Source organism: Stylophora pistillata, chromosome 9 (genome assembly GCF_964205215.1).
Source record: "Stylophora pistillata chromosome 9, jaStyPist1.2, whole genome shotgun sequence".
NCBI classification, from domain to species: domain Eukaryota; kingdom Metazoa; phylum Cnidaria; class Anthozoa; order Scleractinia; family Pocilloporidae; genus Stylophora; species Stylophora pistillata.
Window position 1 is genome coordinate 2,853,183 of NC_142527.1, and position 17,335 is coordinate 2,870,517.

Consider the following 17,335-nt stretch of genomic DNA (forward strand, 5'->3'; position numbering starts at 1 on the left):
TTCTGGTATTCTCATTTCATTCTAAACTAGGATGTTCTTAGCTCTAAATTATCCGAGCCGCTCAGAAGCATCTTTTATACCAAAAGGAAAGAGATTCGGTACGCTTCTTAGTTTTTAAACAAGTGGAGTAAACAAAAAAAAAAAGGAAATGAAAAAAATCCAGACGCCACTCGTCGAATATTCATGTAATCGAACTTTTCGAGCGCGAACCGACAAAGTTATTGGCAAACTTTCCTCTCTTTTGGGAGTTCCGATTCAGCCATTGAGGAAGATCATAGTTTTGTCCTGTCTTCCTCATTCCATGCGTCCCTCTGATGAACGAAGCCGGGGAACGCGACTGGGATGCTTTCGTGTGATCCTCGCTTGTCCCCTCGAGTGTGACCCTTGCGCACCTTCCCTTCTCGTAATTTATGACCGCCGCCTGGTTAGCTCAATTGGGAGAGCGCCGGACTGCTGTGCGGGAGGTCGAGAGTTCAATACCGGCCGGACCAACACTCAGGGTCTTAAAATTAACTGAGAAGAATATGCTTCCTTTCTTTAACATCAAGAAATGGTTAGATATTCTAGTCTTCTCGGATAGGGACGAATAAATGGAGGTCCCGTCTCCTGCAGGGTTAGGGGCAGGAGACGTTAATTTCCCACGCACGAGATTACTGTGTGATGGATGTCCTCCCCTGGGGTGGGATGGGTGGGTAACAGGACCCCCGTTGATACCAGTGTTTACTACACTGAAGGGGCTATCCTGTATAAATATAGATGTCTGTCTGTCTGTAAAAATTCGTCTGAGACTTTGTTTACGTAAGTAAATGTAACCATTCGCATATCTCATAAAAATTAACAAATTTTTCGTGGTTTAATCAACAAAGACATCATTTCTGGTCTTTACTCTGCAAAGAGTATCACTCAATTGCAGTGGTAAAAAGACGAGATAAAAAATCGCTCAGCTACGAACAGTCGTTTATCTGGGCCCTGGATTCAACGAACCTCTCCTTGCAAATACTTGATTATCATCTTGTTTATTTCTGGTTTATAAATTGTTTGAGTAATTACCATTTCCCACGTGAAATTGCCCGACGTGGTTTTGATTGCAGCCTCTTACAATTTATTACCGCAGTTTATTTTTAAATGTGATTTTCGAGAAGGTTAACAAGTTCAAAGGGTCTGAAGTGAGCAGAAAATTGTTACAAGTACCGCGTAAAAAAAGAAAACACAACTTTACTCTAACTATTCACATGGGCTTATCACTTATGTCATCTGAAAAGATGAAGCCATGGCAAAACTTGACAAGAAACGTCTGAAATGCTCGTGTCTTCTCGTCACACTAATTTACTCGTGGCAGACAGAAATAGACAGCCTTCGGATATGATTAAAGAGCACTGGAATAGAATTACTTCTCTGTTGCCATAGAAACTTTTGTTTAAAGGCGACGAATCGTGACAAAACCGCTCAATTCATTGGTCAAAAGCTTTTCAACATTGAAAAGGGAGCTAATCACTAGAGCATTTTTACCGTCACCTTATTTGCCGAGATTAACTGGATGGCCGAGCAAAGGAATGCATTTTGTATTGGGTACCTTAGAAATACGTGCTGGTAAAAATTCCTGTTTTAATTTCGAGAGAAATTCACCTAAGCTGTTCAAAAGAAACGTAATCAGACCGGAAATATCTGAAATTTGTGTGTATGGTTTGATAACAGCTTGTACACCACACGAACTGGTTCAAATTCACTCACGCTAAACTTTTCGCAAACAACTGCTACGTTTGCTCACTGAGGCAAAAGCGTCGAAAAACAAACAGTTGTACTTGTCGCCGTTGAATGACCACCGAGCAAATGTCGAACGCGCGCGAACGAAAGAATAGAGGTGGCCAGATTTTCGACGAAAACAGCAACGGAATAAAAGATGCGAAATTCCTGAGTCCGAATTCATCCACGAAAAGTCTCGATGTGTCCTCTGCTTCAGACAACGACTCCTGGGCCTCAGAAGATTCGTACCCAGACGAGCTACCCTCACCGCCAGTCCAGTGGAAATCGGAAATTCCCTGGACACCCGATCGCCGCAAAAGTTCTATAAAAAAACCTCAATTTCAACTCGACCCAATCGCGGTTCAGCTAAATGAATTCTACGAGAATCGTGTGAGAATAAGCTTGGAGCGTAAGGAAATCTGTGAAGAAATCGCTTACAATGCAGTGCACAAATGTTTCCGTAAAATCCAAATGGTGGATAGTCGATTCCGTGCCAATAGCGTCGTTTCTCAGGGAATTCCGTACGATGGATTACAAGCTGAAGAAGCCATCCAGATGGACATGCTTGTTCAATTGTCCCCAGGAAGAAGTTCAGCCATGTACACCGCGTACGATGAGCGGACGGGCGGAATGCGCGTGCAGCCGAGCTCCGAAGATTATGCTGTCTGGGAGGACTGCATAACAACCAATGGCTTTTTGTCGGCTGGGAAGATCAACTCACTGCTTCGAAAGTACGTCAAGAAAGCTGTGAAGATTTTAAACTTTCACATCAAGGAGGGTCGCGCAGATAAACTGCCGAAGAATCTGAGTAGCATCTCGGTCGAGAAAGGACCTGTCATTCGATTGATCGTGAATAAAGACATATCAGTCGATATTCTACCAGCGTTTGTTATTCCCGACTCTCGCTCAGACCCGTCTCGCAGAGATTGCCCGTCTTCGTCGCACGTGGTTTGCAAACCGCACGTTCAAAACGAGATGATCTGGCGCCTGTCATTTCACGTGGCGGAGAAAAACCGCATACGAGCTCTCAGCGAGGGATGCCGTATACAGTTGTTACGAATCTTGACCGAAATTCGCGACAACGAGGATCAGCTGAAGAAGCTTTCATCGTATCACGTCAAGACATTGCTGTTCCACGAATCTGACGTTTATCCGGACTTCCACGAGTGGAGCGCGGAAAAGACGTCGCGCCGTTTCTTTGGTTTGTTAGAACGACTGAAAAAAGCCCTGAAAGAAGGAAATCTACCGCATTATTTCATGCAACCACCAGATTTTAAGCAAGTGAATTTATTCGCCGATCTCGATGGGAAAACTCTGTCGGACATGTTAGACGTTGTAGAAGACATAATGGAAAACCCAATGGGTGTTCTTAGGACTGTGGGCCGAGAGCGAAGACAGACAATGTGGCCGTGGGAATTAGGCTTATTTTTACCTGCGGGACTAACCTCCTAAAGCAGGACAGGTAAGTCTCGTTGCAACCGCCTATTTCACCTGTTTGCTGTATATAAGCGACGCTTTGATCATTGAAAATCTAATGTTTAAAATTCATTGGCAATTTGTTTTCGATCTGTTGTTCTCATTTTGAGGTTTACTTTCTATTAAGTTATTCGACGCAACTTCTTTCACACGATCTTTACTCCGGGTCAATATTAATACTAATCCAGTTTTCAAAAATCTTTTGTCGTTTTCAGCAAATGCGCTAAATACTTTTGCTAAAATCGTTTAAAGGCTGACGTAGTTAAATAAGAACTCTTTGAAATATGTGTTGTTTTAGCTGCTATATGAGACTTCGGTCGACGAGTTTGTTTGCCAGTGCAATGTAATCATTGAAATATTTGCGCGGAAAAATGTGAATTTAATCTCGCTAGATCATTTGATGTAAATAAAAATATATTTTCTCCGTTTTTACCATGCTCTCAAAATATCATAGGACTTTTATAATGATAAATTTATCTCTGGTTGGAAAAATTCATTAAAAACAGATGTTTTGCTGTCCCGCCAGATAACGGGAATCGGTGACGTTAAAAAGGAAAGAACTTGTTTTGGCCTTGCAGTAAATTTCAAGACGGAAATCGAAATTCTATTTGAATGCCAACATTTGACATCTTTATCGTCTAAAACAACACAGATCTGCAATGGGAAATAGTTCATTTAATGTTTGACAAGTTATTTACGAGCAGTTTGCGATCGGCTTAGGTATTTTTGTCTTAGCAGAAAAGTCTTCAAACTCACGAAGCGCTGATATTTACATGTTCCTTTGTTGAGCTATAATTAACTCAAGAATTATAAAAGCCCAGAGCTCTTTTGAAGGTCAAAACCGTCGTTGCTGTGTGATATAAATAATCTGGGCGCTTAGATTGTCACTAAAACACTTTTGCTCCAGAAGAAACTCTAGGTTTTCCCAAGTAAATAATTTTAACCTTAACATGCTGTAGTTACTCAAGCCTGTCAGTAAATCAGAGAAAGTGATGCAAATTGGCAAAAATTTGTGAACATTCCAGTGCTGCGTATGAAAAAGATTAGAAATTATTCTATATTGCAGCTCCGTTCACCCGACATAACATCGCATCCTATGAGCAAATATTTCCCAGTCAATCCACTTTACAAAGAAAACAAACCAAAGAACAGGAATTAATTAAATCGAAAACCATGACATTGCTGTCAAATTCAGAATGCATGGAATGTAAATTGCTCTTCACAAACTTCACTAAGGGAATTTAATGACAAATGATGTAAGGAGCTTTCATAAATTTTTATGATTTGTTACAGATCAATACATTTGCAATGTGATTGACGACAGGGTAAATAAAATCGACAATTTGAACGTCAAAACATTTTAAAGTAGGTTTCCAAACTACGTGTTATTGGCTTTAACTCGTACAGTAACGCGCGTGCAAATACCGCGTGAATGGATTCCGTCCATTAAGTTCATCTTTCAAACTAAATACCACTGTTTATTAATTTCTTTTTTTTAGAAATTCATTTTCAATGACCCTTGAAATCACAGCTGGCTGGCGAGAAACCAAATCATGACACTCATCCACCTCAAGTGAAGAGTCAAAACAGTATGTGTGAACCGGATAAACTTGATGGAAGGCACTTCAGCGAGAGCTGCAAACTTGACGAATTCAAGAAATCGTCAGAGGATCAGAAAACAATCTAGAAATACTTGACATTTGCCACAAATTTCGTGCTTAGAAGAATTCACACTCTTTTACTAAATATCATATTTCCAAGTCATGTAGAGTGTAAAATCTATTTGCGATCAAGAACGGTGTGCCTCACAAGACAGCCACAAGACACATATTTTGGCTCAACGTTTTCAAGTTTCCGCGATTTAAATCAAGTTCTGGCTTTCAGGGAAGTTTACAAAGAATGTTTGGTCTTTGTCTGTTTGCACGAGGCATATTTGAAGTTATTTTCGTCGAAAACAGTCTAGAAAAAAAAATATAAAAGAGTAAGAGATTTGATTGCTGCATCAACGCGCAATTTAACAACATGCATCTTCACTTGTTTGTTTGTTTGTTTTTTGTTTTTTCAGAGTGAATCGATATGTAACTTCAAGAATAAGGATACTCTAGGTTTCTAATAGTACATTATTTTAATGTTTTACCATTGTTCCTATCTTGAAAATAACCAATGGAAAAATAACATAAATTCCTCATCATAACTTATTGAAAGATACAAATGTCTGCTTTTTGTGTCATCAAATCATGTCTGGTCTCTGAGGCATACACATGTTGTAGTGGACCTGTTGATTCCAGAAATCAGGTCCTTTCCATCCACACCACCCCTGTGACAAATAATAGGAACAACTAAATTACTGGGTATCAACAGCCTGGTCATGGACCCACCCCTTTCATAACTTCAAGCAATCCATGTCCAAGGCCACCTGTACAACAATATATGTAGCTTTGCCCAATTATCTCAGGCAGGGAGACCACTACAGCTTCAGCCAATTACAGTGGATCTTACATTAACAATGAAAAGGCCACACTCCCCCCTCTCCCCAATCCCCAGTAAACAGGCCAGACCACATCACAGTAATCTCATGAGTGGGTTCTTTAGTGTTCCATGTCTGACCAAATTAACTAATTAATAGAAGCAGGAGATGGGACATATGATTATTTGTCCTTATCCGAGAAGACTAGAATGTCTATCCATTTCTTGGTATTATAGAGAAAGGTAGCAAATTCTCCTCAGTTATTTTAAGACCTTGAGTGTTGGTCCAGCCAGGGCTGAAGCCCTCAACCTCCCACACAACAGTCCGGCGCTCTAACCAATTGAGCTTACTGATAGAATAGATTCATTCATCACCTCACCTTGTCTAATATAACTTTGAGATCTTCTCCACCAGTGTAATGTGGATCAAGAATTAAAAACCTGTACAGAATGGAAAGAAATATGAGAATCCACTCTTTTATAAAGGAAAATACAAGGAATACCCATGGTCCCCTTCAGTCCCCATCAAGATAGGGAAGGAATTCATGTGGAAAAACTGGGAAGCCAGTCAACAACATTTGGTGTCCTCTTGATTTTTGGAAGATTAATTATTGCCATAATCAATGCAAGGGGTAATGGTTAGATGACTGTAAAGACACAAAGATTTTTGATTCTGTTTCTCTAGCAGGTATGTTTGAGAGAAACACACTATGATATACTAATTGGAGTGGTGTATAAAAATGTAACCCTAAACCTAACCCTTGGTAGCTCCTGATAGAATGATAGATTCTCGTCTCAAATCTTTTAGTGCCTCCTACTGAAGTACAAGGAGAATTTGACTTTGTATCAAGTCACTTTAGGCTTTTTCCCCACACCCCTTCATTTCTTCAGAAAACAAACAGCATACTTCTGAGTGGTCACAGGCAAATTGCTAAGTTGACAATCTCACTAACCTTATGTCCCCTGTTTGATCATTAAAATCAACTCCTAGAATGGTGTGCGCTAAAACTCCACCTCCTGTTTGACAAAGCAAAACATAAAAAGAAAAACTCTCAAGGAGAAATTCTCAAATAAGTGTCTTAATTCTCCCATTAACCCTTCACTCCCATGAGTGACCAAGACAGAATTTCTCCTTACAATATCAAAACAATATTGAGTAGACAAGTGATGAGAACAAACAAAAATGTCAGTAAGGGGATTATTAGTTGATTCAGTACCAAATTCTCCAAAGTAATATCATAGGAACTGTATGACAGATAGTAAGGAGAGTTACTGATGACATCTGACAGCAAAAGGGTTACAACAACATACCAATCATAATAGGAGTTCCTTGAGTCTGAAAATGATGCAACAGGTCTCGTCCTTTGGTGCGCATTTCTGCTCCAGTGCTGACAAACATGATCTTCGATGTGACTCCCAAAAGATGTTCCAGACACATGCTGACTTCAAAGGAGCCTATCCACTGCCGAGAACCCACAAACTCTTTGCCTTTGTCTTGGAGATCAACAAGTGCTTGTTGAATTTCATGATGGCTCGGGACTGGCTTGGATGTGTAGCCTTGGTGAGCAAACCAGGAAGCGATGGTCTGAAGTGATCGATATGCACAACCCCACCCCTGAACAGAACAAGAATATTGTATCAGTCACTAATAATAAAAATACTATTATTCATAAGAGGAACTTCTGCTGAAGGGACACCACTGGCACTACAAAGAGTGTTGCCCGAAAAGAGGTGTCCCTTAAATGAAGGAAACAAATTCAAAGGTTAATGGTCAGGGGTATTTGTCAGGTGCAACGAAAGTCTGTGTCCTGTGAAAGGCAGTGATCCCTGAATTCAAACATTTCCCTTCACAGTATAACTATTAGTGATTAACAAACAGAAAGGTCGTCTGAATAAAGGAAAAGTTTGCTAACTAAAGAAACTTAAGCTTGTTAAGCAAATTCTCCTTGTTTGTATTATAAAAAATGTAGAGAGAACAGTATGAAGAACATGCATACGAATGTAAGGGTTTGCGAGAATTTCCATTACATTCAGGTGTTTTCATATCCCAAAGTTTGTGGCTCATGTTTGCAGTCTTGTTATATTGGAGCCACATGAGACTGAACAAGTTTCATCATACAACTCTGTGCCTCTAAAATTTTTCAGAGGAGCAACCTACCAGCCATCAACCAAGCCCCCTCCCCCCTCCCCCCTCCCTGAAAAACTCTCATCTGGAAGTCCTGATTTAGATACATACATCATCATTGAAGTTATCCTGCATGTAATGGTGGTAGGAATATGTTCCATCAACAACTGCTACTGTGCCACAAACCCCTGAAAATCAAAAGAAAGTGATAAAAGACTTTTTCAATCAATGTACTCTGATGAAACAGTTTAAACTCCACTGTGTGACTGGGATATAATTTCTCCTTACCTTATCAATACAATATCAAGCAGACAAGTGATGAGAATAAAGAAAAATACAAATTTGGGGAGCAGAAGTTGATCCATATGAAATTCTCCAAGTTAAAATCATAAAAATTGTCTGAATGGCAGACAGTATTAAAAGTAATTTACAAATGAGATCTTGAGAGCAAAAGGGTCAATAAAAAGTAATCAATCTAACTGAGCATACCTCCTACCAATCCAGTGTGAGGATTTGTTAAGTAGATACCTGTAACAGATTGAAAAGGATTGTGTACAATGCACAAAAATGCCATTCTGGATAACAAACCCTTTAAGATACCAAGTGTTGAGAGTTCTGAATACACATCTGAGAACCCTTTTGTTGCCCCCCTCCCCCCCCCCACCGATTCCTCTACTGAAGGTTACTAATGACTTGTGTCCCCCATCTAAACTTCTGCTACACACGCTAACTTTAATTGTTACTAACAGTACTGAAACAGCATTTTTAGATATTAATTGGTTGAATATTTCTTCAACCCCAAAAGGCCCTTAAATATGAGAGCCTAACCTGGTTTACAAAGAAAAAAGGCTGATAGTTTCGAAAGAAACTGTTTGGGGCTGCGTTGGTGGGGGTAACGAAATAATTTGGATATATCAACAAAGTTGAAATGGTAAATTGGCCACCGTAACAATTACAAAAGCTGACGTTTCGAGCGTTAGCCCTTTGTCGGAGTGAACAGAGGAACTGTGGGTTGTGTGCTTTTAAAGGCAGAAAATGGAGCTACGTTATTGGTGGGAACATGGCAACAAGAAAAACAAGAATAAATTAGTGGAATGAAAAGCGTTCGTTGATCCCTGGTTTACAAAGCACATGAGAAATAGAAGCATGCCCCTTCCCTAATTCTGAGGCTGTTTATTCTCAGGTTGACTTTCCCAGGCCTCCCCTCCCCCACCACTCTGCGACATTTTTTTCAAGTTTCCATTATTTGCTTTAGAAGCATTTTCTAAGGTTTTCAATACTAAAAACATCCACTACAAAGTAATCACGTAGAGTAAAAATCTTCAAGGAATTGGTCTCCATAACTGTTCCTTTCAGCAGATACTAAGTTGTGTTATCCACTTCTTACTTATAAGAAAGAAACCAAAAAAAATTCATGTAAAAAAACTTTGGAAGTCCAATCATTCTATCTACTAATAAATAACTCATTCATGCAACCACTTCTGGTAGTAATGAGAAACCTGCAAACCTTGCTGCCCGTCGTTCTCAAACTGGTATCTATTGGAGGGTCTCATAAGAGGTCTGTTTTCTGGTAGAAGAAGTCTTTTGTGAAGTTTCAACCTGTATGATGCTGCCAGAAAATAAAAATGTCATATTACAACAACAAAAAAAGTATAACCTTTCAACTACCTTATAATGAAAATTCTAAAAGGTTAAAAGATTTGAACAATGTGATCATGATGTGGATTTCTTCAATGAATGCCCATTTTGGTACTTGGTGTTGCTGATTTTGAAAGTGCCGCGTTGTTAAAATAATTTCAAACTAGGTTGATTTAACTTTTACTTTTTTAATGAAAAACATGAATTAGACTAGTTTTAAGTCATAGTGACCTTGACTCATCTATAACTACCAAATAAATAAATGTACTGACCAAGTTTATCATCTTCTATTGGTTCACCATCTCCTTTAATGCTGGGATAAACAGCGGTCACCAAATGACAAAACCCAGGAAGCTTGAAGTGGTGTGCCTTAACGAGAGCTAACGAGCTTCCCTGGAATAAGAAAGATCAGGAATGATTGCAAACTTTGTCTCAACTTACCATTCTTCAGTTACTCTCTGTTACCTTATCACAGGATTTGACAGTTTTTGTAATTACAACTCCAGCTTCAATGCTTTTACTTCAAAGATCTACATAGAAATTCTCTCATGATACTATCTCCCACACATCTCTGATAATTTCAGTTCTGAGAATTTGTTTTTGAATCATACAATTCATAGAATTCAGTTCTGAGAATTTGTTTTTGAATCATACTGCTTAGCAGTCTGGTAAAGTCCCCTGCACAGTGTTGTAAAGCACCATGAGCTAAGGATATAAGTGCTATATAAATAAAAGTTATTATTATTATATTATTATTATTATTATTAATATCCCCTGGTTGACATTTTCCCATATTCTCATCACCTTCCTGCTTAAAATTGTACTAATATTGTAAGGAGAAATTACATTTTGGTCACTCCTGAAAGGGTTAAAGGAAGATGGAAAACATTTATCACAAGTGAATGACAAAGGAAAATCTTTTGTTCCAAAAAAATTGAGATTTAATGCAGAAATACATGACTGAGGTAATTCCAATTGGTAGAAAGTTTCAGTAACCATACCTTGGAAAACTGTGCCATAACTGAGGCCATCTTTCTAAGCTGACTGCACAGGGCAGAAATAAATAACTTCGGCAGACTCTTCAATGGAGTGTCTCTTGATAAATTTAACACCACATCAAGTGCCAAGTTGCAAATTGTTTTAGACTTTGCCTCTACAAATAATAAAGTAAAACAGCTGGGGAAACTTTTCTCACAGCCTAGGTTATAATTTTGAATACTAGACAGTGACATAATGATAATCATTTGCCAGATTAAATCCCTTAAATATGGGGGCTTGATTACTATGTATTTGTGAAAGTGTAGTGTGATTGTGTGGGTGAGTGTAGTCCTGAGAAGGACTGTTGTCAATGGTGGTGACTGATGTTTTGACAGCCTGTGCGGAAGTCATCATCAGAGTCAAGTGAATAGTTGTTGTCAGTAGAATGTTCTTAGTCCAGTTCGTGTAAAATGATTGGTCAGTTTTGCCATGGTGTTATTGGCTGTAAGACTCACAAGTGGCATAAGTCGGTTATGATTGGTCTGTTTTGATCTGTCCGTAAAGTTAGGCTGTTCTGTCTGGTTCGTTTGTAATGTTAATGTCATGAATGAGTCAATTACTATATACTTGTTGAGTGAGTGAAAAGGGCTGTAGGGGAACATTTAGCTGAAGTTCAGAACAGAGCATGAGGTGTCACCTTTCCTGTATTGGATAACTGGTACAAATGCTTCCTCATCCTTGTTATTGTCTGTCAGCTGATATAAGTATCGTACATCCAATACATCCTAGGATAGAGAGAAGGATACCATTGTGAATAGAAGACCAGTGCCACATGACAACATCTATTTCTAGACTGGCCTGGCCTGTATATTAAAGCAAAAGCAAAGCCTCAAACCTTAAGTTTCGGTGAACCAGAAGAGGAAACCGACTTGGCACTTTTCTGTTTTCCTTTACTCTTGCCTGATCCATGCATGCTTTGCAGTTTTTCTTGTCCTAATTCAATCCTTGCCAGAAGTGATTCACAGCTTTCTGATTCATCGCTTCCATGATCCACATTTTTAAGCAACAGTTTACAGTCTTTTATGTGGAAGGCAGTTGACGTGGAATCTAACTCTTTGCAAGTCTTTTCAATATTGTTTGTAATTTCTGATGTATCTGTTGGAAAAAAAAGAACTAGATTGTCACATATCTTTCAAATATCCTGATAACTTTGTTTCTGTTTTTATCTTGCGTAGGGTTAGGATTTTTCAACTGTTCAGTTGTTCATATATCAGGACATTTTAAGTTTGCATGTACTCCATTCTCTATTTCAGAAGTTCTATGTTAAATTTAATTTAATCGAGTTTGCTTGATTTAGAGTTCTGTTCACTATGATGGGAACAATCATGGTAAGTAATGACAGAGCTTGAAATGATGGGCCCATCAACAGATAAAGCCCAGTCAAATGTGGGTTTTGTTTGATTACCTGTAAATTCCTTTTTATATTTCTTCCAGTTGTTTACATCCTCGAAGACCCAGGGGCTGAGTCGATTTCAAGTTAGGGCATGAAGAGCCCCTGGGGACATTGTCTTACAAGACTAGTTGCAAACGGTCGCAGTCGTTCTGCCATCTGATTGGTGCCAGAAAATCTTTGTGTTTTTCTGCCCTATCAGAGTGAAGTGTACTTTAGAAACCCTTCGTGTGTTTTAACACAGACATATATGCAAGTAGCTCAGTTGCTCGCTATGATTGTTTGGACCGTGCGACGGAGATTTGCTTGAGGTGAAAAGTTTCAGTCTCAGCACACAATGTAAGAGAGATCGATCAGATTGTCCGCGAAAATTTTACCGGAAATTATACTGAATACTTTTGCAGGTATCACAAGAGAACGTGTTTTAAAGTTTGTGAGGTTTGTATACAACACGATGGTTGAAGTCATTGATATGTCCCTTTAAACGTTAAACGACATTTAGGCAAGGTTTACACTAGAGGAAATTGTTCCGGATTCATGATGAATCCGAAACGTTTTAGTACTGGATTGATGTTGCTGTTTACACGAAAGTGGACGAATCCGAAATAAAAACTCCCCGGTTTGCTCGTGTCTCCGGAGATTTTGAATCCGGAATTTAAAGTGGGAACTTTGAATCCGATAACTTTTGAATCCGGAAAGTTTTGTCGTGTAACCGCTTTTTTTCTCGAATCCGGATATTATTTCCGCCTGCAATCTTTTGAGTTTGCTGTGAAACCAAAATGGAGGATCTGGTGCTAACATTGCTGGCGGTCTCCGGTTGCCTAATCTTGTTGCAGGTTCAGGCGATACATTTTATCATGTGTACCACAGTATTTCTGAGGAAACGCAAATTATTATTGCAAGGAAGTTTAACGTCAGCCACACTTAATCGCCGACGACGTAGATGGCAGGATCGAAGACCGAGATGGTTTTGGGTTAGGCCAGGTCAAACAAGTGCCTGGTGGGACAATATGATGGGAAATGTCACGGTAGCTAGTGAGTGGAGAGAAAATTTTAGAATGTCCCACCCTACCCTTATGGAACTTTGTGAAGATCTTAGGTCCCTACTTGAGAGAAAATCAGAAAAAAAAACCGGAGTTGTCGTCGTGTGTAAAAGGTCAGGAATCCGAACATCCTTTCAGTGTAAACGCCTACGAATCCGAATACTCCAAAATTGATGAATCCGGAAACATTTACAAATCCGGAAAACTCTCCTCTAGTGTAAACCTAGCCTTAAGCTTAAATCTTTCTAGATTTTTTGCGTAATTTGCTGTGACTGAAACTTTGCCAATCCCGTGAAGTTATTTCGTCGCATGGGCCACGCAGGTTGGTCGAGCAACTGGCGCTTTCGCCTACGTAGCTTTCTGCTTTCTGTGCGCACCAAAATCTAATCTTTGCTTTGTAGTAAAGTCGTTCACAATAGGGCCAAGGTTGCAGAGAACGTTAAGTTTGTGGACGACCTCCAGCAAGCGCTAAGAGAAAGCTTAGCTGTGTTTCTGGTTAGCTAATTAAAATCTGAACAAAAACTTATTAACGAGAACATCGTGAGGAGAGATGTTTTCGGGCAGTTACCGAAGTGGTTTGGAAAGAGTTTAATCTTTCAACTGCTGCCTAGAGTATTGAAATTCTTGAGCTGGGAAGGCCACGGTTTCTCTTCTAGTCCCTTGGTCATTGTCATTTCACCTCTTCTGTCGATTGTTGAAGACCAAGTTAAATACCTTTCATCATTGGGAATCGATCCGATGCTGCCTTCCATGGGAAATACAAAACCAAAGACCAAGAAATATTGGATGCAAAGGGCAGGTTTGCTTTATTGCAAATGTCAGCTTAGTAGTACAGGGTCATCTACCCACATCTAATAAACAAAAGTTTCCACGCTTAGCTTTCCTTTTTTTTCAAGCGAAGATTAGATTAGATTTTGGCACGCACAGAAAGATACGCAAGTACCAGTTGCTCAACATACCTGCATGGCCCGTGCGATGAAATAACTTCACGGGATTGGCAAAGTTTCAGTCATAGCACATTATGCAAAAAATCTAGAGAGATTTAAGCTTAAATCTCGTTTAACGTTTAAAGCGACATATCAATGACTGCAACCATCGTGTTGTATACAAACCTCGCAAACTTGAAAACACGTTCGCTAGTGATACCTGTAAAACTATTCAGTATAATTTCTGGTAAAATTTTCGCGGACAATCTGATCGATTTCTCTTACATTGTCTGCGGAGACTGAAACTTTTCACCTCAAGCAAATCTCCGTCGCACGGTCCAAACAGACATGGCGAGCAACTGAGCTATCAGGATATATGTCCGTGTTAAAGCACACGAAAGGTTTCTAAACTACACTTTACTCTGATAGGGCAGAAAAACACAAAGATTTTCTGGCACCAATCAGATGGCAGAACGACTGTGACCGTTTGGAACTAGTCTTGTAAGACAATGTCCCCAGGAGCTCTTCATGCCCTGACTTGAAATTGACTCAGCCCCTGGGTCTCCGAGGATGAGTTGTTTACAAAATAATTGTTACAATACTGGAATGTGGAATGCTCAAGATTTATATATAGAATGTTTAGTGTATCGCCAAGTAAGTTTAGCTTTTGTGGAATAAAAGTTTGGTACTCTAAAAGACTGTAAGGCAGAGAAGCATGAGGAAATAATAATGGGAAGAAGAATTCAATTCTGAACAGAGCTCAGATTTTAAACACTTTTCCTGCATTGAGTTTGAAACTACTTGTATAACAAAAGCACCATCATGGTAAATATAGGAGTGGGGAGGGATTTACTGAGTTCTGACTTAATGGCTATTAGTCCTGTCAAAAACAGTTTTGTCCAGTGCCAACTGGAGATTGTTTCACACCTTAAATGGCAACATTTTTACTGTCCCCTATTGAGTTATTAAAACAATTGTGAAGTCACAAATGCTTTGCATTAACAAGGGACGTTTAGCCATCTTGAGAACATACCATTTTGATCCTTGGAGACAGATAGAGGTATGCTTGCTTGAACTCGAAAGCAAATCCTCTTTTCTAGAAATTCTCCCTGGATACTTGCTTCTTGCCACTCACACTCAGATACTGATTCAAGATCCTTGTTGTAGATAAAACACGTTTTTCTTTCACCATCACTGGTATTAACATGCTGTAAAACCACTAGAGAATTGTTGGTTACTGAAGCATCCTGTGAAATAAGAAAAGTCTACATGTAAATATGTAAGATACTATAATATTATACCTTTTACTCTGGCAAATGACCAACATATTAAGTCCCTTACAAATAAACTGACCCTTTAAACAAGCATCAGTTTGCATATCCTCTATACTGTTCTCTATGCATTTCCTAGGGTACTGACAAAGAGAATTTGTTTAATAATAAAGAGCTTCTTTAGTTGTTGATTATTTCCTTTATTCTCATTAACTTAATGTTTAATTCAGGGTAACAACGTAAGGAGAACTTAGATCCCAGTCATCCTTACATGTTTACATTTCTAAATTGAGTTCTAGAAAATATGCTTAGAGATTTACAATCTCACCTTTAAAAATGTTCCATTAAATATTTTTTTAAGCTCACAGGGTTCAAGATTTGTAGGTTTAACACAAGAATAATGAATTCCAACCAGACGTATCCCTAAAAGAGAAAAGAATCAGGAAAATTAATAATACAATGATAACATCGATCTTTATTTTTCCTTGTTAAAATAAAAGTTACATACTATCAGTCAATGCAAATCTAAAAAGGTATTAATAGTAAAATAATCCTAAATAGCTATATAATATTATTAATCAACTGTGCTTGGTAGAATACAAATAATGCGCAAATTGAGTACAAAGTATTTGTACCCCAGAAAACCAGTTAGAAATTTGCTTGCACTGAAATAACAATTTGGCATGTATGTAGGATAATAAATCTCTTATTAAACATTTTGTTGTGTTACTCATTGTATTACTTTAACTCACCCTATAGGCTCATCAAAATATGGCACAACTCATAAAAATACTCAAAACATTTAATAAGATATATATACTCAATAATTACATAATAACAAAGAAGATTATTACTATAAACAATAAAATAAGAGGAGGGAGCACTGCTTGGTGGAAGGATTCAAGAAAGAATTGAAAGGACTTGCATATATATTATAAATACTTGTGGGAGATTTTATTCAGGAAAGATCTTATGCATGTCAAGAGAGGAATTATGCTAGTTCCATTCATTTTTATTTCAAATTTTTATTTTTTTCAGTAACTCCCAAAAAGAGGATGGTATCTCATTTTATAGTCTGGCGCTAATTCTTGAGAAGACAATTTTTGGTACCTCAAGCTTTGAGTTTTGTGTAGAAAGTACAATTTATATTAATTTTATTGAGACATTTCCTTATTACTAACAGACAGTGGAGCTTCACCAAGAACAGAGAGACAGACTGTCAAACAATAGACGACGTGATAAATGACTGGTTGGCTGGCTGGATGAATAGAAGGGATCAGGGATGAATAGTTGGAGACATGATAGAATGGGTTAATGAACCAATGGAAAAGACTGAAAAGAGGTGAATAAAAAGTGGGATAAGAGAAAAATTTAAACAGAAAGACCAACAGACCGACAGACTGATGGACAGACATTCAAATGAACAGACAGACAGATAAATGGATTACCCAAGAGGTGAAAAAATGAATGACTTGGATAAGACTAACAGAATATTTAAGCATTACATAAGACAGAAAGAGTTCCATATAACCCCATACATTAATTATGCATTCCATTTCATAAAGACTAACTATAAAATTAAGGTTTCTTTGCAACACTCTGTGCATAATTAATGTACGTGGTTATATGGAACTCTTGCCCTTAAGACCCCTAGAATAAAAAAAGTTGACTTGTGTTACAAATATTAATTTAAAGGAAAATACGTTCTTGTCTTTGTGCAACTATAGGCAATAGAATATCACATGAAGATAAATTTAAGACTTATGTACAAACCGTTGGGGATAAGAGAATATAATTCTGATTTCTCATTTTTCCAGTCAGGGACTGCTGGATACCCTGTCTTAGCGGGTGGATGACTTTCTGTACAAGCTGCACAACCAATTATGTGAATTTTATTTGGGAACACCTCGCCAAAAACATATCCAAGAAAATTGTCGTCTTTTCCTTCCTCTAGGTTCTTCGTTCGTTGAAGCAATGTCTTGAAAAATAAAATATACCAGATATTTATCTCATTGAGTAAATTATGTCATGCCAGCTATACTTATTGAAAAAAGTAAGGAAAGCTGATATTTTTACCTGTTTTATTGAATAATCGATAAAAACCTGCATGTTCTCGTCCTCCATGTTTTCTTATGGAGCCCGCAGCACTAATATCTGCGGTTTCTACCCTAACCATCATAGTGCTCATGGAAGTGCTCATGTAATTGTTGCGTTGTTAA

The 17,335-nt window shown here is 38.4% G+C and overlaps 2 protein-coding genes across 2 annotated transcripts; one reads left to right on the plus strand and one right to left on the minus strand.

Moving 5' to 3' along the window:
* Window positions 1-1,454: 1,454 nt before the first annotated feature.
* Window positions 1,455-5,454, plus strand: LOC111326680 (cyclic GMP-AMP synthase-like receptor 1). The gene is made up of 2 exons (XM_022930741.2): window positions 1,455-3,205; window positions 4,719-5,454. The coding sequence occupies exon 1, from the start codon at window positions 1,816-1,818 to the stop codon at window positions 3,193-3,195; it is 1,380 nt and encodes a 459-aa protein (XP_022786476.2). The 5' UTR covers window positions 1,455-1,815; the 3' UTR covers window positions 3,196-3,205; window positions 4,719-5,454.
* On the minus strand, window positions 5,432-17,332 carry LOC111326665 (ufm1-specific protease 2). The gene is made up of 15 exons (XM_022930717.2): window positions 17,193-17,332; window positions 16,890-17,094; window positions 15,445-15,539; window positions 14,879-15,092; window positions 11,322-11,581; window positions 11,124-11,211; window positions 10,450-10,601; window positions 9,721-9,841; window positions 9,318-9,419; window positions 8,300-8,338; window positions 7,922-7,998; window positions 6,997-7,300; window positions 6,639-6,702; window positions 6,066-6,126; window positions 5,432-5,536 (listed from the first exon to the last, which is right to left on the minus strand). The coding sequence occupies exons 1-15, from the start codon at window positions 17,238-17,240 to the stop codon at window positions 5,450-5,452; spliced, it is 1,917 nt and encodes a 638-aa protein (XP_022786452.2). The 5' UTR covers window positions 17,241-17,332; the 3' UTR covers window positions 5,432-5,449.
* Window positions 17,333-17,335: the final 3 nt, after the last annotated feature.

What these genes read in the sequence shown, in the direction of transcription:
- LOC111326680 (XM_022930741.2), top strand. Translation starts at nt 1,816, where the DNA reads ATGACCACCGAGCAAATGTCGAACGCGCGCGAACGAAAGAATAGAGGT.
- LOC111326665 (XM_022930717.2), bottom strand. Translation starts at nt 17,240, where the DNA reads ATGGAGGACGAGAACATGCAGGTTTTTATCGATTATTCAATAAAACAG. An exon ending in TTAATGGAACATTTTTAAAG is followed by an intron (nt 15,093 to 15,444) that starts GTGAGATTGTAA and finishes CTTATTTCACAG; the next exon opens with GATGCTTCAGTAACCAACAA. An exon ending in AGGAACTCCTATTATGATTG is followed by an intron (nt 6,703 to 6,996) that starts GTATGTTGTTGT and finishes TTTGTCAAACAG; the next exon opens with GAGGTGGAGTTTTAGCGCAC.